The following is a 23413-nucleotide window of genomic DNA, read 5'->3' as shown; positions in this document are numbered from 1 at the left end:
AGTGGAAATTGAAACATTAAAAATAAACTTATTTTAAACCTAAATTGTGGCTTATTTCCAATAAAAATAGTACTGACATGATGTAAAGTTCGAAACTTTATTGCCATAGCTTCTTCTTCTTAACATGCCATACACCAAAGTGCGTAGGCGACTATCTCATTACTAGAATTCTGTTCTTGGCGGCGTGACACAGCTCGCCTGTATTGTGTATTCCTGTCCATTCTTTAATATTCCTTAACCAGGATAATTGTTTGCGGCCGGCTCCTCTCCTACCTTCGATCTTCCCTTGTAGGATTAACTGTGGTATTTCATATTTTGCTCCTCTCAATATGTTCCCAAGGTAACCAATCTTGCGTTTTTTAATTAATTCAAAGAGTTCTCTTTCCACGTTGACGCTCATTCTTCTCAATGACCACATTTCAAATGCTTCAAGTTTGTTGATAGATGTTTTTTTTCAAAGTCCACGTTTCCATGCCATAAAGCAAGATGGACCATATGTAGCACTTGACCATTCTGTAGCGTATTTCGAATTTTAGGTTTTGATTACATAGGAGCGGTCTGAATTTCACAAAAGCTTGTCTTGCCATTTGTATTCGGGTTTTTATCCCTTGTTGTGGATCCGATTGGTCATTGATTGTGGTGCCAAGGTATTTAAAAGTTTTCACGCGTTTTATGCGATCGTCACCTATGCATATTATCGGGTTTTCTGGAGGGTTTCTGCTAATGACCATATATTTCGTTTTCAAAATGTTGATTTTGAGGTCATATTTTTTACCTATGCTATTCACCCTATCAAGTAATAACTGCTGATCTTTCAAATTATCAATTATAATCACTGTGTCGTCCGCATAGCGTAGGTTGCTAATTGGTATGCCGTTCACCTTAATGCCTAATTCCGTGTCTTCTAATGCTTCCGCAAATATATTTTCAACATATAAATTAAAAAGCATTGGAGAGAGTATGCAGCCTTGGCGGACACCTATCCGGATTTCAAATTCATCCGTATATTGGTCTTGATCAATCCTCACCTTTGCCATTTGGTTCCAGTATAGATTCTGAATAATTCTGATCTCCTTCTGGTCAATGTTGGCCCTATGTAGTAGTTCCATCATGATATCATGTTTAACATTGTCAAATGCCTTCTCGTAGTCGATGAAGGTGAGGTAGACATCTTTTCGTTGATCTAAACAGTTTTGTATTAAGGTGTTCAAACATAAAATTGCCTCTCTTGTTCCTAGTCCTCCCTTAAAACCGATTTGTGTTGACCGAATTGTATTGCCATAGCAATATACTATAATTATTTCAAAAACCGACCGCTGTGAACGGTTTGCTTATGTTGAAGTGGTTACACTTATTCCAGTGCATGGTATAATGTCCAACTATAAAGATCCATAGTTAAGAAAATATTTTACACGAATTAAAAAATCGTGCTAACTCACTATTTAAGTACTCGTATAATGTATGCATATCTTCATACTAAAATAGACCATTTTCAATAGGAACAAAATACATAGAAATGGGTAAATTCGAGATGGAGGTTTGGTACCAAAGTCCCTACCCAGAAGATTACGCCAGACTCCCAAAACTATACATCTGCGAGTTCTGCCTTCGATATATGAAGTCACATACGATTTTGCACCGTCATATAGTAAAGTGCGTGTGGCGCCATCCCCCGGGAGAAGAAGTGTATCGTAGAGACAAGATTTCGGTGTGGGAAGTGGACGGAAAGCGGTATAAACAGTACTGTCAAAATTTGTGCCTTCTTGCTAAGTTTTTCTTGGACCACAAAACTTTATACTATGACGTGGAGCCGTTTTTGTTTTATGTGATGACCATGGTGGATAATGAGGGATGCCACACAGTGGGGTACTTCAGTAAGGTAAGTGGATTGTGCATTAGTTTATTAATATATTATATAATCAACCAAGTTGATAACACCTTTTGTACCTGTTGTGGTGTAAAAAATGGGGAACGATGTTATTAAACTGTAAAAATGTTAAATAATATTGAATTTTGATTTGACAACATTTTTAACATATTACAATATTTTTATTAGTATTTATGTTCAAAAGCTTCTTTCAATTATCTACAATTACTGTAACAAAGTTTAGCTAAACATTTAATACCTTCTAACTAGAAGTAAATATTTTTTTGGTTGAAATATTAAAGTTTTAACCCTTTAAACCCTTTTGGGTCTAAGAAGTTCCAATCAAGTACCACAATTATTTTAATTTTATATCGTGGGCCAGCCGGAACCTCTCACCATCGTTTGGTATTGCAAAGTATACTCTCTCTGTTCGGAGTTAGAATCTAGCATAATCTTGTAAACGTATTTAACAGACTGTTTATAATTGTTTAGTTGTAGGTGAAAACCGTTACTGTTTGTTTATTTGATTTATAATTAGGTGCTTTAGTCCTTAGTCATACTTTTTAAATGGCCGGTAAGTTTTGTAACTTTGCTTGCACAAAGGTCGGTAGCTTGAGATGTCGCTATATCGGAGAATGCTTAAGATCCCGTGGACTGACCGAGTCACAAAGGAGGAGGTCCTCAGAAGAATGAATGAAGAGGAAGAACATCTTGGTTAAAGAACCTCAGAATCTGGTTCAATACAACATCTGTGCAGCTTTTCCGCGCTGCTGCAGATAAGATAAAGATTGCCATGATGATCGCCAACATTCGTAACGGATAGGCACATCAAGAAGAAGTTTTGTAAATTTTCTTTTGTAATAATGATTATAAAGTAACATAATGATAAAATTTTAAAAAATATTTTATACATTTCGAAATATCAGTTATATTTTTTTGTGGTTCCTTACGGGACCAGTAGGACATAACATTATCATTTATTATTCTTTCTTTGCTTTTAGAAAGACAGCATTTTGACGTCACCAAGTTATCTTCTGACGACAGATATACATTATTAGATGATCTGCCATCTAACACTGGGTCATATATTTCAGATGCACGATCTGAAGAAGAACTTGACGACGACATAGAATTAAATTTTTTAGAATACGAACAAAATAATCATGTTTTTGGTGATGTTCAGTTAGAGAGCAATGACTCAGATCTGGAATTTGATCTGGAATTGGATTTGATCTGGAATCTTGAAAACTAATCTTGGATCCCGTGTCGTGAAAGATATTACCCTTTCTTTGTAGGGAAGCATTATAGAGTATATTTTGATAATATTTTAATGGCGTAGAACTAGAGTAAGATTTACTAAATGATGGTATATATACTTGTGGAACTGTAAGAAGAGGACGAAAAAGGAGCCTAAACACAAAACTCGAGAAATTCATGAACAGAGGCGATACCGATGCCCGAATGAGTAAAGAAGAGCTGTTGTATTTGCAAAGGAAATATACGAAACAGTGAAAAGAAAGAAAAATACGGGACATGCACCCATTTAGACAGGGATTATAACAGACATATGAATTTTGTCGATAAATCTGATCAACATGTGGCAAACCATAAAGTGGACAGAAAATCTAAAAAATGGTGGCACAGATTTTTTTGGCATTTCTTAGATTTAACTGTTAACAACGCTTTTATATTATTCAAAAACCGGTTCAATGAAGGTAAAACTTTGAATTTAGATTTGCTGTAGCTACTGGATTAATTGGGTCTAATCCAGAACTACCACAGAGAGAAAGAAAGAGTACTGAAGCTATCCCGAATAGATATAAACCTGTAGTTCCGTATAAAAAACGGTTTGATAAGTCTGCACAAATTGTTTTTTTAAATTCCATCGAAAGTAACTTTTTACTTCTTTTTTTATTTTAATATATTGTTATATTGTTGTCATTCCCTAGTGGTCCCCTATAAGCACCACCTGTTTTTTAAATCCCATATAATAAACAAAAATAACATTATTACAAAAAATATAATTTGTTATCTTTATTTGCATTAGTTATTCATAACAAAACCGAAAATATTGAAAAATAATAATTAAATCCGTTCGCAAAGGGTTAAAGTAATATCAGGATCGCCATGTAATAAGATTGTATGGTATGGTAATAAGTCTGTATAAGATCGGGTAGGGTGATTATGCTTAGGATCAGGAATAGTTTCACCACCTGGATCTTTTACTTCTTCGATAGCTCGTGGACTGTATATTTATTTCTTCTATAAGGTTAGTTGAAGGTAACTGCAGGCTCAATAGTCTAATTGCTTACCTTCAAGGGTTGCTAAGTATTGTTTGTTTAATAAAACTCACCACATCTCAAAGACCATATATTGACACTACCCGGACTAATATACGTTCAAAGTTAGTTACTAGTACATGATTTATTTACAACTCTCTTTCTCAACGTTCCGCTGCTAAATTTATGTCTTTCCTGTTGAGATCATCCTCCATCCTTATATGTATTGCAACGCTAATATCTAAACACTCTCCTGTCTTATAGTAGGGCTAACGTGGACAAACATTATATTATTATAAACAAATATATCACTAAAGACACGAGGCCCTTTACAAATTACTGGTTAATATTTTAATATTAACCATATTGATAACTCTAACAACAAAATAGAGAAAGCTCTCATGGATATGTTAGGTATATCCGTTACAGAAAGATGGTTACTTATAAATCACAATTTAAATCACTTCACATTTAATAAAGTTAATAACGATAACCTAATAATCATTAAATTACTTTTTTCAATAGCGTCTTTCTACATTTTAATATTTAAAATATAATACTAAAAATCCTAATAATACTAGTTTATGGATTTGACTCTGATTCCAACTCAATCTTTATCTCAAAATCAGGTTGGTTCGAAGAAAAGGTGGTGAGGGGGATAGACGTTCTGGTGCCCTCAGTTTGTCTCTGGTCTAATGCTCCCTGGCTGGGAGTCGATAGTCGATAGTTTGTGGTCACCCTTTGAACTCCACCCTTTGAGTGCCTATAGTTTACTAATGTGCCGTCGGTATTTCCATAGCACCATGAGTCCGATAACCATCATTGACGTCGTGGCTCTAGTATCAATTAATGATTGCCAATGTGGACTGCTTAGTTCATCTCCTAGGGCCATTTCGTCTATGACTATATGCTGTAGTTCCTCCCCTTGAATGTTTATGCGACCATCGGGGATTTTTATTTGTTTCCGAGTGAGTCTTTTCCCATTGAGCATCTTGCAGAAAGTGCTGTTTTTGATTCGATTGTAGAGCTCATATAATATATAGTGAGTTCTTGTATCCATGTTAATTATAGCGGCCGGTGATCACGGCCGCTATAATTAACATGGATTAACATGCATCTCTCTTGAGATGCAAAAGAAATTTTCACCCTATTCGAAAACGGAGCCAAGGAAGTTGGTCTGAAGGTCAACGAGGACAAGACCAAGTACATGGTGGTTACGAAGAACCCAAGACCAAGGGTTAGACAAAACGTAACAAACAACGAATACAACTTTGAAGTCGTCAAAGAATTCAAGTACCTGGGAGCGATCATAACATCTGAAAATAAATATGAAAAGGACATCGCAGCCAGGATCATTGCAGGAAACAGGGCATATTACTCATTAATGACCGTACTTAAATAAAAAATACTCTCAATACCAGCAAACATAAGAGTGTACAAGACAATAATTCGTCTCACATTCTGGGAAAGGCCCGATGGCAGAAGGTCAGTTGGTCGCCCAAGAAAGAGATGGAAGGACGCAGTAGCCAGTGATCTACGCAAAATGGGAATACAGCAATGGGAAATAGCTGCTCAGGACCGACAACAATGGAGGGAGATAGTAAACGCGGCCAAGACTCACATAGAGTTGTAGAGCCAAATGATGATGATGGTGATCACGCCATTTGCGTTTTCGTTAATCGTATACATCTTTCTTTATCTTCTATGGATAGTTCGAAGTAAAGGAATGTATTATAATCTACGATTAGTAGATTCCTTGGGACGGGTAACGAGAACACCACGCTCCCCTTCATTTTCAGCGGTATAGCTGTAATCTTTAGCATTTGGTAGTTGTTCTGATTCGTTGCTATGAAGTACTCCATTGTAAGTACTCCAAGTACTCCATCTCCTGGTTAATATCCCTGTATTTATTGTTATCTTTGTTCTTACAATTATTATTATTATTGTCTTCGTTGTTCCATCATATTGAGCATCTCGTCATTCATCCATTCTTCTTTTCTCCTTGTGGAGGTCTTTACTATTTTTTTTTACACTAGTGCTCGTCAATATCATTGGGGTTTATGTTCAGTTTGTTACAGTTCATATACAGTCCTTGTTGAAGGCATTATTTAAGCTTGTTATGATTAGTCGAATTAAACCATAGGTTCCGCAATAAATATCCCAACAATACACACATATTTAAGCTTGCTTTTGTCTATTTTAGGAATTCTTTGATGTCTTTTAAGTGTGAATGTAATCCTCTGAGGCCACGTCTGCTCTGAGGTATGCTTTCACGGCTTTAACAGCATTATGGTATCTTTCATTTATCATAATGTAGTCTATCTGGTTTCTAACACCATGATTATTGTACTGGGTATCCTAGGGATCTTTAATGTAGTGGTTTCCCCTTGCCTTCTACATCCCTACGCCGTTGACCAAGATTGTGGTTCATCCACCTTCGGGGCCGATTTCTCAACACCAGGACAAAAGTACCGTAAGTAAATAAGATGGAACTATCCAGTTCCATCTTATTTATTGTTAACGAACGTGGTCAAAGATATTTTAAATTTTAACATGCATTTTATTAAATGTACAGTTTCATCAACAATAATGTTATTTTAGTATGCAATTTTATTTATGTGTATAATCTTTTAATTTCTTTACTCCCGATGAAGCCATCAAATAAATGGCGAAATATTGAGCTTTAGAAAAAACAAAGATTTTTTATTTAATATAGACCACATACCCGATATTTCCAACATATTTATAAATTGTTTTTTGGTCGAAATAATCACGTTAAATATATATATATATATATATATATATATATATATATATATATATATATATATATATATATATATATATATATATATATATATGCATAATCTAAAAAATGTAAAATTTTGTAAAAATATAACGGCATGTCACCAGTTATGTAAACACACAAAGTGCTTGCTTGTTTTAAATAGTATCAATATAAATAATATTTAACAATTGTATTGGATCCGACTCTGTTATTGATCAACGTATCCATCGTCAGAGAGTGGTGATGAATGCAGAAAAAACCGCATGATTTCGGCACACGCGTCTCCGTCGACCGGTCGTCGAACTTTTGGGAATATTTGCGAATTAGTAATGTCCGGCAATGGCGAGGCGATGGCAATGGTGTTGGGTGAAGGCGAGAGGGTCGATTTGGGGAACGGAACCGCTCACTGAGGCGGTCGATGAAAAAATTACTACACTTCCTATGAACCACTTAAGACTTTTAATGAGGCTTATTCTAATAGGGGAAGTTTTTGCGACTAATATTCGTGCGTGATAGATGTGCTTTGTGCATACATCGTTGTGTTTTCCCAGAAAGCACAAATTACTTTAAAAATGGTTTTGGGTAACATGTAAATCACAAATTACCTCCGAAATAAAGGAAATGACAAAACTTTTATGTAATAGTTTAATGATGGTTTCAAAAGTTTTTGTTTCGTTTCACCCACTCCTTTTTCGCTATATTAAATTTTTATTAAAACATGAAAAACGTGAAAATGTCGTTATTTAATAAACACGAAATTGTAATCTTTGTTTTACAAACATAGTACAATTTCTACTAGCCAGAAACAGAACAAAAATATTAAGGAAAAATGAAAAAAAGGTTCTGACGAAAAAGAATGATATTCAATGGATCAAGATAGAAACATTGCTACAGACACAGACTGAATGTCAAGAAATAAAAGCTTTCCAAAAAAATCGTGACACTATTAATTTACACAGGACACTGCGTAATGAGAACACAAATTCGATGAGAGCGTTGTCATCTTGGAAGTAAATAATAACATAACAGAATGGACAAAAAACTGGTATATAAGAAGAGTACACGGATTTATTGTTTTTCGATGAACAAGAAATAGAAAATATTATGCCAAGTCATGAAGTTGCAACGGCAATTATTAACCTGTAACATATGGCTAAAGCGAATCCCGAGATCTTATTATTTTTAACATGCATTTAACCGAAAAATAATTAAAAAAGAAAAGACAGACTGAAAGGAGGAAACGCAGACATTACATAAGCAAATTTCGCTCTTGTCAAGAGTGTCTGCGTTGTTTCTTGTGCATAATATGAAAGATAGTGGTGTAGGGAGACAATACATTATAATACAAATTTAATACAATTCAATATTCATATTCTTATTTGTAAACTTAACTATATTCTACTGTATATTTACATTGTACAAATTTTAACCATTCTTTCTTATTTCTGGCCAGTGTCCCTGCTTTTTTCATGTTGCTCCCCCTTTTTCGATAATGTTTCCTTGAGTTCTATTCCATGTTTGTTGTGGTTTACCTTTCTTCTTTCTTCTTTGGGTTTTTGCCTGCCAAATTTCTTTCACCGGTTTTTTATTATCCATTCTCTGAAGATGACCCTACCAACTGAATCGCTTTCTGTCTATATATTCTAATGTTGACTCGATTTGCAAACATTCTCCTATTTGAGTATTCCGTAGTCTATTTCTTTTGGTAACTCCTCGAACTCAACTCAGATATTTTATTTCTACTGCCTGTATTTTACTATTTTGTTGTTCTGTTAGTACCCACGACTCTCAACCAAGAGTTAATACTGGGCTATATGTTGACTTGAACACATTAATTTTTGTTTTTCTTGTAATTTCAGTCTTATTTATGAATTTACTGTTCATTGCATATGTTCATCGTTTTTGGAATTCTATTAATAATATATGTTTTCTGCCTTCTGTTGTCTTCTAAGTCACTCCACTAAATAACCTTAAATTCTCATTGGCGAGTGTGTGAAACAATCACCGCACCGTTCTTCGTGATATTGTTATCTTTGTTTGATGAATTACATTGTATAGGGACAAGCGGCTTAATTTTATAGTTTTAGGTTCTATTAGTAGAAAAGAGATGTAAATATAAATCAATAATTCGTGAATATCATATAAGTGTAAAGGTAACCAGCGACCAGGCTATTACTCATATTTCATACTTTACTGATAAAAAGCAAACCATCAATATCGGTAAAGTATCTATAAAGAGTATAAACGCATACAAATCGTATTATACCTATGTACCTTAATAAAATCATCAGTGATAATTTTGTTTGACATCGGCAATCTGACTTTTACAACCGGACGCGGTTCGTTATATAAACATTTTTGTTTACACTCAAATCATAAAATGGGCAAAACGCCTGATAAAAAGCTGCGTTTATTTATAGAGTACATTCTAACAATGTTGCTACTACAATTATTATTATTATTATTATTAAGTATAAGTATGAATCAATCGATTGTATTGTACTTTTATAATTTTGAATTGATCTTTAATATTTTTTATTTTACGAAAAATGTTGTATTGAGTTCATGTTGTTAGGGACTAATAATTAAGGATTAAATATATACATAAAATTTATTTATTGAAAATCGAAAAGACAATTATTGTTAGATGCGGCAATAATCACCCACGTCTTTCTCTAACTAAATGAGTGATACTTACGGAACGTTGTATTTTCTCTTTTCTGAAAGCCGTCTGTTATACAGGGCTAGTTTAGGGATTTGTGGAGTCCCTTGGTAGTCTTCAAATAGTATTTGCCTAGGGTCTAGTGTCTCGCAATTGTACAAACTATGGCTGATTGTTGTAGGTTCTGTGCTACAGAATATGCAGCTGAAGTCTACATGAAATAGCCTCATTGTGTGCAGATGTCCCTTGACTGGACATGTTCAGTAAGGAAACCTGTTATGATGGTAGCCTGGTATGTCCTAGACTCGAGATAGCACTATTTGCAAGCGACGATTGTGGATTTTTAGACTTTAAGGCTCTATATCGATTTTGACAGTAGACCAAGATATATCCGGTTATGCGTATAGGAAAACCATTGCCACACATCATTGTATTCCTCATTTAACCAAGAGAATAGTGACGATATGTATTGTAATCTTGTTTAATGTAGGAAAATAGTACAATATTTGCGCAATTCCAAGAGAGCTCAGGAACATGGCAATTATATTTAAGCAAAATCAAATACTCAAGCAAATTTAATTGAGGTTGATCTGCACCCCCCAAAAGACAAACGCGAAATTCAAAAAATTTGAAAAAATTTGAGAAAGTATATCATACGCCTTTTCTAGGTCGATGAAGGCTAGATGTACTTTGGTACCAACTATGATTCTTTTTTCTGTTAATTGTTGGAGTATAAACAAGTTATTAGTGCAAGATCAAAGATCAAAGATTCTTTCTTTTTTATATGGCTTCGGCAGTTTGCCATACAACCAGTTACATTATCTTTTAATCTCATTAGGCGCAGTAAAAAGTTTTTGAATTATTTGCAATCGAATAGACTAAAATAGACAAATTTAACGTTGAGAAATCAGTACAATAAGAAGAAAAAAAATATATATACATACACATATATATCCATAAACATATACAATTAACATGGGTCACTCGCTTCACGTCCAGGGGCCCATCAGGACATTATAATATATAACATACACAGGAGAACAAGGCCACGGTAAAGATCAAAGATTCAAACGTCAATAAACTTATTTTAACCTTCAGTTGGGGCTTATTTCCATTAAAATAGTAATTAGATATTATCTCTGTCGTTGGCCCGGTTGGTGTTTCTCTTCTTCTCCTTTTTTTTTAATGACTGCTCGGATGTAATTGTGAACACTATTTCATCCCTCCGTACTTCCAGTCATCTTCACGGTCATCTCTCTTACAGTCACAGGGTTCATACCTATTTCTTTCTCTGTTTCTCTCCACTATTACGCTCTAAAAGAGACAATCTAACCAGTCCCCTTAGGCTCGGGATCAGCATCTTGGTCCACTGGGCAACATCTCCCTTGTTGTTCTCCTCTTCTTGGCATCTTTCCATTGATCTTTTCCTTTCTTCTTTTTTTATAGCTGTTGTCAAATGCTCTCTTCTCTCATAGAGATGTCTCTTTTCTACTGCTAGCACATGCAGAGGAACACAACCCGTGATAGTCCACAATGTCTACCACCTGTCTACTTTTGCCATAAGCCTTATATTAGATATGTACATCTAAATATAATGAAAAATATTATTAATTATTGTGTATTTATACAATAATAATTATTGTGTTCTGCATATTTAAAGTGGTAATTTAATTATTCAATTAGCGTTTTAGATTTTTTGTATTGTGTGTGAAAGACGAGTTACATTTTCCTAGTATTCTTTATATATTTTTTACTTTATATGGGGGGTTTAATACATCTGGCAACAGCGCTTTCCATAATAGATTAAGTGTTAGAGTGAGAGAGAGTATCAATTTTTCCCTAGATTCTGGAGAAATTTGAGAAAAATTGTAAGGTTAAATGAAAGGGAATTGGACGCCGATGAATTTTTAAGAGAAAAACAAATATGACCGCATTACCAAAGGGGTACTACATCGTGTCTTCGTTGTTATTGATCTGATTTTAACCTAAACGAAATGAAAAAATCAAACAAGGCGGTACGCCATAAAGATCTTACACCTTAAACCTTAAAGAACATACATAGAATACCACTGTTATGCACAGACTACTACTGCTGCACTAGTCAATCCACTGCTACACATAAACCGCTAACTGGTGAATGTCCTATACATGGCCGGCCTCCCTTTAAGCCTTCAGTTACTAACTGCATCTAGCATTTCTTATTCTTCTCTGTATGATAAAACATAAACTATCAAATCGTTTTTTTTTGATCTGACAAATCGATCAAATCGCCTTCTCATGTCAACTGTCGGCTACAACCTTTTCGTGATGATCGAACGCCTACAGGTCTACCATCAGGTGCATCTGTTACAAAAACCTATCCAACAAACACTTTCTATTCTTTACCCATGTCCAAACCATCCAGGGCCTATTGGTCCTCGCAAAAAATATACTATGACACTCTTCCTTTTTCCATCTGTCACTTCTTCTAGTGTACAGGGTATAGTTAAAACAATTCTTCTCTCAAAACAAATCATGTAATGTACAGGATAGTTGCGAGGTGTCGCTGAAAATGATATAACGAATAAAGTACAATGACAAAAAATCAAACATAGCGGTCTGTCAAAGGGGCATTAGGTATGTAGCGCAGAAGCGGCTTGACGTACAGCGACGTGCGAGATATCATCGAAAATAGAACGAGTAGAATACGACGACATAAAAATGAAACATGGCGTCATATCAAATGAAAATAATCCACTATTCGAATGATTAATCAAAGAACATATACCATTCTTACAGTATGACCAAACCAACAAAAGTATTTTACTCGACATAGATATCGGCTGAACGATCACTGCTCGATATGGGTCTTATCTGAACATCCATTACATTGCATATAAGTCTCCTATGAACGGTCACTACTATAATATAGGTCTCCACTGAACGTGAACCACTATACACCTCTATTATTCTGTATATGCGGATCATTTTTTATGAAAGCACATTACAGGTGTTATTTTATGTGTAAACAATTATATGTTGACATAGAAAAGGCGTTTAACATAGAATAATAAGTAGTATTGTTAAAATAAAAGCATAAGATATTATGGCAATTACGAGCTGTATATTGTAGAATAATATACGTAATATATATATATATATATATATATATATATATATATATATATATATATATATATATATATATATATATATATATATATATATATATATATATATTATCTATAACCATAAATTAATTTAGAATGTATGGATATATCGACTGTCAGGAAAAATGTTAGTAAGAATAGTCAAGTAAATCAAATTAGTTAAATTTATAAGTAGGTACGAGTGTTGTTTTTTAGTTTTGCATAAGACAAAAAATATATAGACAAAAAGTATTTTATTGCTTTTCAAAATATGTCCCACCAAGATCGATACACTTTTGCATACGTTCAAACCAATTGGTAAAACAGTTATTCCAGTCTTCAGTTGACACCTGCAAAATCGCTGTTTTAAAGGCATTGATGGCTTCTTCTGGCGACTGGAATCGTTGCCCACGCTTTGAATTCTTGATCTTTGCGAACGTGAAGAAGTCGTTGGGACTTAGGTCGAGGCTATACGGTGGATGGTTTAACAATTCGATGTTTTGAAGTTCCAAAAACTCTATTGTCTTTTGGGCAGTGTGAGCATTTGCATTGTCCTGATATAGGATGATTAGCCGTTGTGTATTGCTTTGTCGGAGTTTCGCGATAACTTCTGGTAAACAAACGGTTATATACCAATCAGAAGTAACCGTTCTTCGATCTTCTAAAGCAATTGTTGCCACATGACCAGATTGTGACATACAAGTTGCGAACCTTTTTTTTGACACATGTCGAGAACGGATCACTTTTGTTGGTTTTTCCTCATCGTGAAACACCCACACAGCGGATTGGCGTTTATTTTCCGGTTCGTAGGAGTAAATCAAAGTTTCATCGCCACTAACAATACTATAAACGTTTTTTGAGCTTCCTTTGTTGAACCCTTCCAATGTTTTTCGACACAAATTGACGCGAACCGCTTTTTGTTCTTCTGGGAGCCAATGAGGGATCCAACGGGAAACCAGCTTCTTAACTACCAGTTCTTCACGTCGGTCATCCTTAATTAGCTCACGAACCGCATCAATGTTTTGCTGTGTGAATGCTGTTTTGGGTGGACCTGGCCTGGATTCGTCGCTGCGACGGAGCGACCAAGTTGAAATTCGCAATACCAGCGGGAACTAGTTGACTGGTGTGATGCTTCATTCGCAAACACAGAAATCATTTCAGCGAGACATTGCTGTTGGGATAATGCTCTCCAAAAATTGTAAAAAATTATTGCTCGAAAATGTTCTTGGCTAAGATCTATTTTTCGATCGACTTGCTAAGTTTAAAAATTCACTGTATTTACACGAGTTGTTGTATCGTAATGAAACTCTCAATTTATGTCAACAAAAGATTGAGGTTACATTTGTGTCGAAAGGTTTTATTGGTGGCGCCCTCTAAGCGGCTATATGCAAAACTAAAAAGGCAAACCTCGTACTGGTAAACGTTAGTAAAGTGATGTTAGTACGTAAGCGGATTTAGATTAACGGTTTGTTTTTTATTAAAGTAGGAACATTCCCTTCAGGCATATTCTACCCACTATAAATTGGTTGCTAGTCACTATCTGACGTTTCTCTATTACTACCTATTATACCAGTCGCTATCCCTACATAATATTGGGTGCCTTGCCATGTAAATAAATATATAACCAATCTACCGTACTTCCCACACCTAGGGTGTACGGTAAAAAATCTTCCTCCTTAGGGAAACCATTTGTTAGTAGATAGTACATCCTTTGCAAACCGATGATCCCATTGCGAGCAGAAATATTCTGTTCGCAATCTTGGCTTGCAGAAAGATCCGCATCTATAGTCGGTTCACAATTTGTTGATAGCTCACTACAAGTTTAACCCTAATTAGAAAACTGAAATATAGAGAGGATAGGTAATACGATATAATAGTAAAAACCAACCTAAAACTGACGGTTTAAGACGTTTTCGACTAACCCACCTTATATCTGAAGGAATACAATACTTTATAATCCTATTACGGGGTATTTTGAATGGTTAGAGATGAACGACCAGTGTCGTAGAGTATATGATTGAAACATTTATTTGAACTAAATAAATATATTTTTTAAATTGTACTTATGCAAATTGTATTTTTTAATAAAACTTATTTATTTTATTCAAAATAAAAAGTTTCTTGTCATTTGTAAAAGATACATTTATTTAATTAAGGAAAAAGGCGCCAAATGTCGCCTGGCAAAATTTCCAATGTGTTTTAAATGTATCCATTATTTTCGAATCCGGAGAAAACTAATAAATATTTTTGAAAAATTTAAACGCAGAATGAAAGATTACATTATTACTCAGGGCAGAAAGTCCCTGAAAACTTCTACAATGTTTATTTTAATATGTTATGTAACAGGGGTGAAAATAAAAGAGAAAATATAGTATAATTTTTAATTGAAAATATTGCATGCAAAAGAAACTTTTTATTTATTCTAAAAAATATTTCATTCTGCCTTTAAATTTTTCAAAAATGCTTTTTAGTTTTCTCAGGATTTGAAAAAAAATGGATACATTTAAACATTTTGACATTTAAACATTTAAACATTTTGACAGGCGACATTTTGCGCCTTTCCCCTTTAATACCTTACGATTACAACTACTATTAGTTACCTTATATAATTACGATTAGAAAACTATTCAAATTCAAAATAAATAGGATCAACTTCGGAATCCGAGTCGTCTTGAGGGTTAATAATTAGGTTAATAATCTCTACGGTCGCATCAATTATGTTATCAAGATCCCACATTTTTTGTTCTTCTTCTATTACATGTCTTACTGCATCTTTCCAGTTTTGTTTTGTAATATGTTATAAAGACTCGTATAACAATTCACGTACAGCTTGTATTTTATATGACGTATTTTTTCTAGCCACATAACTTTTCATTTGTGTCCAAATGAGTTCAATTGGATTTATTTCGCAGTGGTAGGGTGGAAGTCTAAAGACTGTGATGTTTCGCCTTTCCGCCATTTTGTCAACTACGTATTTCTTGAAGTTAGATTTGTGTTGCCGGGCAATTTTTAAAAGTTCTGCTTTTACCATTCCATCTTCGTAAGGCAGATACTTATTCCGCAGCCAGTCAAGAATATCCTGTTTCTTCCACGCATTCGTTAGAAGTCTTTCTACTAGTCGTGAATGATAAGGTGCATTATCTAATACTATAATTGAATTTGGTGGTATTTGTTCAATCATTTGCTCAAAATACTCTTCGAAAACATCAGCTGTCATCTCCTCGTGATAGTCTTTTGTGCTTTTGGAATGAAATTCCAACAAACCATGCTTAACAAATCCTTTTTCACTGCCAATGTGAGAAATTATTAATCTACTGCCTTTACTAGAAGGTGGGGAGATACCAGTAGACCAACCTTCCATAAAGGCTTGCCTGGAGCTTAATATATTTTTATCTGACCAATTTTTTTTTAGAGTATGACCTTAGTTTACCCACGTTTCATCCTGGTAGAAGATGGGCCTTTCTTCAGCCCGGAATTTTCGTATGAATCTTAGATAATTTCTTCTCCAACATCATCTTCTCCTCCCGGTCAATCAAAAGTGATTTTCGGTCTGATTTCTCCCACCGGAAATTTAATTCTTTTAAAACTTGCCACAATTTAGTTCGTCCGATATGAGGCAAATCCGGGTCGTCTCTAACTCCTTGTAAAATTTTGTTTAGGTTTGGTATTTCTTTTTTAAAAAAAAATCCATATTTTCCTTCGAATACCATTTTTGGCAAATTCATCAATTTCAATAGGCTTTTTTCCTCTCTTTAAGTGTTCGTTTGTGTTTGGGTTAGCTATAACGTGTTTTTTCTTTCTGATAGAAACCTATATAAAGTTGACTCTCCTACGCCAGTCATGTTGGCACAACTTTCGACTATGTTGCTAACAGTGTTTGTGGGATTCTGAGAAACCAGAGCATCGTGAACATTCAGGACAATAGTCTTCTCTCTTGGTGAATAGACAGACTTACTGACTGTACGCAACAGTACCGGTGTAAAACTTGATGATGAAGCCATCACAAACAATCCAACAAAACGAGCACGAGCGAAAGGTACGTATATGTTCGTAGGTATATGGAATAAAAAATTACTCACGCACTGCATATAATTCGCAAAAGAAATATTCGAGACGCTAATTACTGCCGTAGACGCGGAAACACCGACGAGCCGTAAATTACATGCGATCAAAAACGTAGTAAACAAAAAAATTGTTTTCGTTCGTAATAACTTCACCCTTTCAAGTTAAGTTTCGAATCTAATTATATTATTAAAAATCTGGGGAATTCCATCCTAATTATCTTGCAACGAATAGTACCTTCGGATATGAATTCCAGGTTTTCTAGTAAAGTGATTAAACGCGAAGATTAGTATTGAAATATCCAAAGAGATAAGGTATTCTTATTTACAAAATTGTTAATGGTTAAATTCTTATTTTTATTAATATAATAACCAACATTAGTCGTGAAAGTTTTAATTGCTTTTTTGCTAAATATATTAGTATTAAAATATTATCAATATTATATATAACAGTATTAAAACATTATATTATTATTTAATGAATAAACACCTTAGGAACGCCTATGATTTACGACCGTTTTATGAGTTTGAGGCATATTTCGTGCTCTCAACAATTTGTGAACGAAGAATAATCATGTTGCATTTTATAACGAACAGTAGGAATGGAAAATGAATTTCCTATTTTTTTTTTCTGTGGTAAGATATTTTCGGCAATTCGATATTTTTTTACCTCGTTTTAAATTCTCGAAGTAATATTAATTACCAGTGGCGGACCCAGAATAGGTTGAATAAAATTAAAAAATCAAAATCAAATAAATAAGTATATTTTACAACATGTAACAAAATGGAAATTATAGAAATAAGTTGTTTTTCAGAAGATCTGGGGATATTATTTATAAGTTGTGGAGTCGTATACTCACAGCCCCTTTACTTACGTGAATTCATATAGTGTTTGATAATTATATGTTCGTAATCGCACTGATTTTGAATTCAATATATCGTCGGTTTACTGCCAAAACCAGATAAGTCCTTTTTTTTACCATGTTTGACTTAAGTGCATTTTCGTAATCAAAATCCGTATATAAATGTACTGCGTAAAACATAAGTGTCGGACAATGGAAAAGAGGTGAATTTTGTAGGCTTGTTTTGGCAATTATTCATTTTGGTCAAAACTGTACAACTGAAACAAGTTAAGTGCACATTTAACGAAAAGTACAAATTTCATATGCAAAAAGAAAATTAATTCCTCTAGAAAAGCCGATTAGATGCCATTTAACTTATTTTTGCTGTTGAAGTATAGTAGATTTATAGAATGACTATGCGTATAAAACAGATAAGTGCAATTATCTTGTTTTTGCAGTTTATTTTATCGTTACTTTAGCATGCCCAAGTGTGCAAAACCAGATAAGGGTCATTTAACTTTTTTACGTGAATTATCTGACGAAAACTTGCACCGCCAAACTAAATTAAAACGAGACTTATCTTGTTTTTGCTGCAATGTTAATTCATCGCAGAGGGCTCTGTAAACATAACCTTAAATATTAGTGTACTTTGTATGCATATCGGTGCCTGAAAAGAATTGTATTATACTTGAAAAAAGTGCTTTTTAAGTTGTAAAATAACATTAAAGTGGTCATAACGGTATTATAAGTAAGAAATTAGTGAGAACCATGTCCTTGCGCAGTGCACTGATGCTTAAGATGGCACTGAATCAACAACAAGATTACTATATTTATTTTTATAAGCAAAGACGATCGTAAATCTTCTTTTTTTATTAGCTTCACTTGAATGTTGGTATGTATGTATGTATGTGTGTAATAAAATTTAATGTAAGAAGTCGTTTTTTAACTATTTATCGTATCTGGCTAAAATTTTGCAATTTTGCACACGTGTACATCCGATACAATACAAAGAGATAAACGTTTTTTAGAGAAGTCGAAAAATACCTAATTTAAAAGAAATAACGCTAAAGGACGCGTATACGAAGATGCGAAGTTGCGAAGAGGTTAGGTGATCTGTGGTTGCGAAGTTCCAAAAAAAAACAAGATTTATTGAAGTTGTGCAAATCGGGTGTGAGTCCAGATGAATTTCACTAATATTATTATAATTTACCATCCTCCGACGATATTCAAGACAATATTCCTGAACCAGCACTTGAAGATAGTGATCCTGAAGTTGACATTTAAGTTAAAGATACTTTAAGACAAGTTTCAAATTACGCCAATCAGTTCAGGCAAAATAGGTTAAGTACAGATTTTTTTTGCATTTTTTTAAATTTTTTAACATTTCCTAATTTTTCTCCTGATTGTTGACGTTAATTATCTTAGCAGTACCACAATCTATGTTATTTTATCGGTTATTAAATGTTTCCTTTCATGTAGTTGTTTTACTGTAGGCTTAAACTTTTAAACTTGATTTTCACAAAACTAACAAAATGTAACTTATCTGGTTTTGGCAGTAAACCGACGATATATAGTTCAATATATCTATCGTGTCCTATTCTATGATCTAGGAACAAGCCTTTCTTGTTTCTTCCTTTGGTGCCCATCGAGTGCTGTTGTCATCCTACTTGTTTCAGTATGGAACAAGTTTTATTATTTTGTAATTTATTATTAACATAGTTAAGTTGGAAATTTATTGTGTACTATTGTTACAAAATTTGAATAAATGGCAATATTTGTTGGGAATTTTTCGCGTAAGTAGGTATGTATAATATGTATAAGTGCGACAGAGACGCAACAGATAGTGTGGCGCGCCGGCTTAAAAATCGAGTGGACGCGCGTAATTAACAATTATAAAACAACGGTCTAAGTTGAAATAAGCTCCGATTGCTCTTCAGAATCTTAAAACTAAATATTTAAACTTTAATTTAGGTTAGGTACTTAGCAACCTAAAAAATAGTGATATACATATGAGTTTTGAAGCCTCGAAAATGCGCATTTTCGTATTTTTCAGATTTTAAATCGCTTATAACGAAAACTGACAACTTTAGAAAAAAATGACAACAGACCTTTCTATTTAAAATACAGTTTCTGCTTAAAAATTTCGCTCGGCACCCTTCAGATTTGTTCAAAGGGGACATTTTTGAACAAGAATCCGCAAAGAAACCGGATCAGAAACATTTTTCTTACAGTAGCGGTCTCACAACATGGACTATTAACACAACACTTATTATAGGTACTTTTATAACTATCCAGGCACGTGAATTAAAAACAAAAACAGGGTATATACACTCTAGTTAGTAAAAACTGCTAGAGAGCTTCATAAAGCAATGATCTCTTTTGAATTGAATGTTTCAAGAAGCGTAAGCAGGTAGTTTTCTAGAAAATGTAACCGCCAAATCGATTCTGGTAAAGTGCTTAATTTCCAATTTCTCAGAATAAAATGGACATAATATATATGAGTAGTTATACCGTCTAGTCAGCTAATTGCGTCTTTCCAAGAATTCAGATACTAAAATGAATATAAAAATCTAGAGGTGGGGTTACTGTTTTTAACAATAACAGCTACACTAGCGTTAAATGTAAACTTGGAGTTAATGTATTAACAGTCTAGAAAAAAGATGATTTTTTTTCTTTTTGTGAGATAATAAAATTTTTGTATCACCTTAAGGATTGTATGTTATAAAATATTATCGTTTATCCAGAATTTTCGCAACGATAAGGGCACTTGGCACCATATATTGGTATCGGCGCACTTGATGATGGAGCATTTGCGGACAAGACAAATTTGGGTCCACTTGCGACAAGATGAAAGATTGGATTCTCAGGTAAATCAATTTTTATGAAGTGGTGGCATTTCCGTACAATGTTTTTAACAACAATAATCAGTAAATAACAATAAAAAATGTAAAGAAATCGTGAGAACGAACTTCCCTTCACACTTTATCCAGTCTTAGGACTGGCAACCTATAAAATTATTTTTTTTATTGGTAAAGTCGGGTCCATCGATATTTCGTCCGTCGGCAAATTCAATCAGATAATATTTGTATGTTATGGAATTCGAGTAACCGATGTCCAGGGACGTATCGCGATATTGTTGTTTCACCGACACAAATTTTTTGACACAAGTATTATAAAATAACAATGTGTAATGTGTATATTATAGTCAAAGAGCAGAAAATCTGATTTTGGAAAAACAAACAAAACGTTATATTTCTTTGTTTTTTAAATGGATGAAAGTAAAATTTAAAACAATTTATCACTTTACCACCCTATCGGAAAAAATACTAGGTGATACAAAGGCATCTTCTATAGGGATTTTCAACGCTTCTCATTTGTTCAGGCACTTGTTATGTTATACAATTTTAATATATCTACGTCATACCTCTTTGGTATGTATAGTTATTGGTATATACTATATACCAATACCGTATGACGTAGATATATTAAAATTATACGACATATGACAAGTGCCTGAAACATATGAGAAGCGTTCAAAAGCCCTATTAGCGTTTAACGATGACGTACATAGACGAAACTGTGGAAAAATATTTTACATTTAAGAAAATATTGTTTTAAACAAAGTTACCAATTTATAGTGAAAAACTGAGTTGTCTTAACTGAAATAATCATCATATTAGCGTACCTTGTCTAAAATATTTCTCCTGCAGACGAGCTCTCTTACTCAGTGTCCTATCCTTTTACTTTCTATAATAGCCACCCGTTTATCAACGATTTTGTATTTGAACCCAAGTTTTTTCAGCCGTCTACGTAAAGTGGTTTTAGGGCAGCTTCTTCCCATCGCAACAAGCTTGGTGTATATAATATCAATTTTGTTGGTATTACATTTTTTTTGTATTCCTCGTAAACCAAATTCCTTAAACATTTAGCAGTCACGATATTAATTTGTTTAGGTTTTCCAGCATACGATCTTGTTTTTCTCTTTTTAACACCACTTTTGTAGAATACGGAATTCCTGTTATAAAGGCCGTTTTTCTTATAATACTTACTGCCTTTACAACTATTTTCAGGATCATTTTGAAGATTTTTGTAAAAGTTCATACAAATTCTCTTAGATGGTTAATTCAAAACAATCCTTTTCTTTGGAAGTCTTAAACACTTTTCTACAGTTACAGTCTGTGTCATTGTTTTTTTGTATCAATTACACTTAAAAGATTGTTAACTACTACACTTTCTCTACTACTACTTGGGTTCTCTTGCTTCCATACACGAAAAACTGTAGGTGATTTTTCCCATGATCTAAACATTTTCTTTATACACAAATAGACAGTTAAAAAAACAACAAAAAAATACTACAATTATTATAACTACTCACAACAAAATTTCAACACAACTCAAAATTAGAGCAATACACAATGCACATCTATCTATAAACAAGCTAGTTGCAAAGATACAACTAAACTAAAAATTTGCAAGTCCAGTCCCTTAGATAAGGCACATGCCGGTATTTTTACATTAGTTTTTTAGAAACATTAGTTGTTTTACAACATTTAGGCATTAGTACAGTTAAAATTGTTAGACGATTATATTTAGACGAAATATTAAGCAATATAATTGAAACTTTTTTCTACTTTTAAGGACAAAATAGCAAGTTCATTAGCGGAACGTAATTCAAAATTATTCTGCACATTATATTTGAAGCATTATTTGGTTAAAACATCTCATTTTTGGTGGTAAAAAATATATTAAATACATATTAATTTGTCTGGACTAAAGGTGGTAAAAGATGGTCTGGAAGTTATATTTTTGTTTGAATTTGCCGACGGACGATAGATAGATGGTGTCAAGTATACAAAGAAACTAACTTTATACAGTGATGAGTGTCTTACCACCCGGATTTTTAACGTAAGAGATAGAAAACACAGTTACCTTGTGAAATAAAAAGAGATGAAACTCGTAGAGGTGAGAAAAAATCGATAGAAACCTATAATTTACATTACATTACATTACCACTATCGATAGTCTCACACCTTTAGACGTTAGCTTCGAGCTAAATCACCTCCGTCATAATTATTATGTGTAACGTCGTATGTGTGACGTATTTCCATTTTTTAATTTCGCATAAAGTAAAAACTGATTGACCACAATAAAGCAAAAATGTGAATAAAATAATTTAATTAATAGTGATTATTTAATCTAAAGTTTTAAATTATTAACCAAGAATAATTTCTACTATGATTTGAACAACAGCAGAACAATAACCCAAACTGTCACTAAATGATTATAAAAGTCTGATGGATCAGAGATCAAGGCACGATGTTCTCATCCAGGCGCTCAGTTCGAATCCAATATGACGGTTTTACTTTTTTAAAAACTAAAATTTGAAATTATGCAGATATTATATCGTTTTGCTTTAAATCACTAAACATTTATTTCAGTCTTTATTAGAAGTGTTTATAATAAAACATGACAATCTTATTGAAAAAACAATGTCGTACTTTCGAAAATAAAGTAAAAATTCTTCAAACATAAAAGAACGTTCTAAATAAATGTACTTACAAAAAATGTTTAAATAGATACAAATTCTATAAAAATATTCTAAATAAACGTATTTTATTCTAATGAAATGTATTTACAAAAAATATTCGAATAAGCCTCCATTAGCAGCAGAACAATAACCCAATCTATTATAAAAGTTTCGTCTAACATTAGTTAATGTTTCTGGACTAATACCTCTCATTGAATCAGAGATCTTTTCTCTTAATTCTTGGAGAGACTTAGGCCTA

General features: G+C 33.5%; 1 protein-coding gene across 2 annotated transcripts in view; it reads left to right on the top strand.

The window, feature by feature from the left end:
- Positions 1 to 23413, top strand: part of chm (lysine acetyltransferase chameau) — a 245508-nt gene that overhangs the window by 18616 nt on the left and 203479 nt on the right. Inside the window, exons 6-7 of one of the 2 annotated variants that reach the window (XM_072520184.1) lie at positions 1500 to 1879; positions 2869 to 3847. In XM_072520184.1, the coding sequence (XP_072376285.1) occupies positions 1500 to 1879; positions 2869 to 2925 (437 nt within the window). In that variant the 3' untranslated portion in view covers positions 2926 to 3847. Of the gene's footprint in view, positions 1 to 1499; positions 1880 to 2868; positions 3848 to 23413 lie in introns of those variants that run through there. The other variant, XM_072520183.1, reaches the window with a different exon arrangement.

The sequence above is a fragment of the Diabrotica undecimpunctata genome, chromosome 1 (genome assembly GCF_040954645.1).
Source record: "Diabrotica undecimpunctata isolate CICGRU chromosome 1, icDiaUnde3, whole genome shotgun sequence".
NCBI classification, from domain to species: Eukaryota; Metazoa; Arthropoda; class Insecta; order Coleoptera; family Chrysomelidae; genus Diabrotica; species Diabrotica undecimpunctata.
The sequence above is the reverse complement of the archived record's forward strand: the minus strand, read 5'-3'. Positions and strand labels throughout refer to the sequence as shown.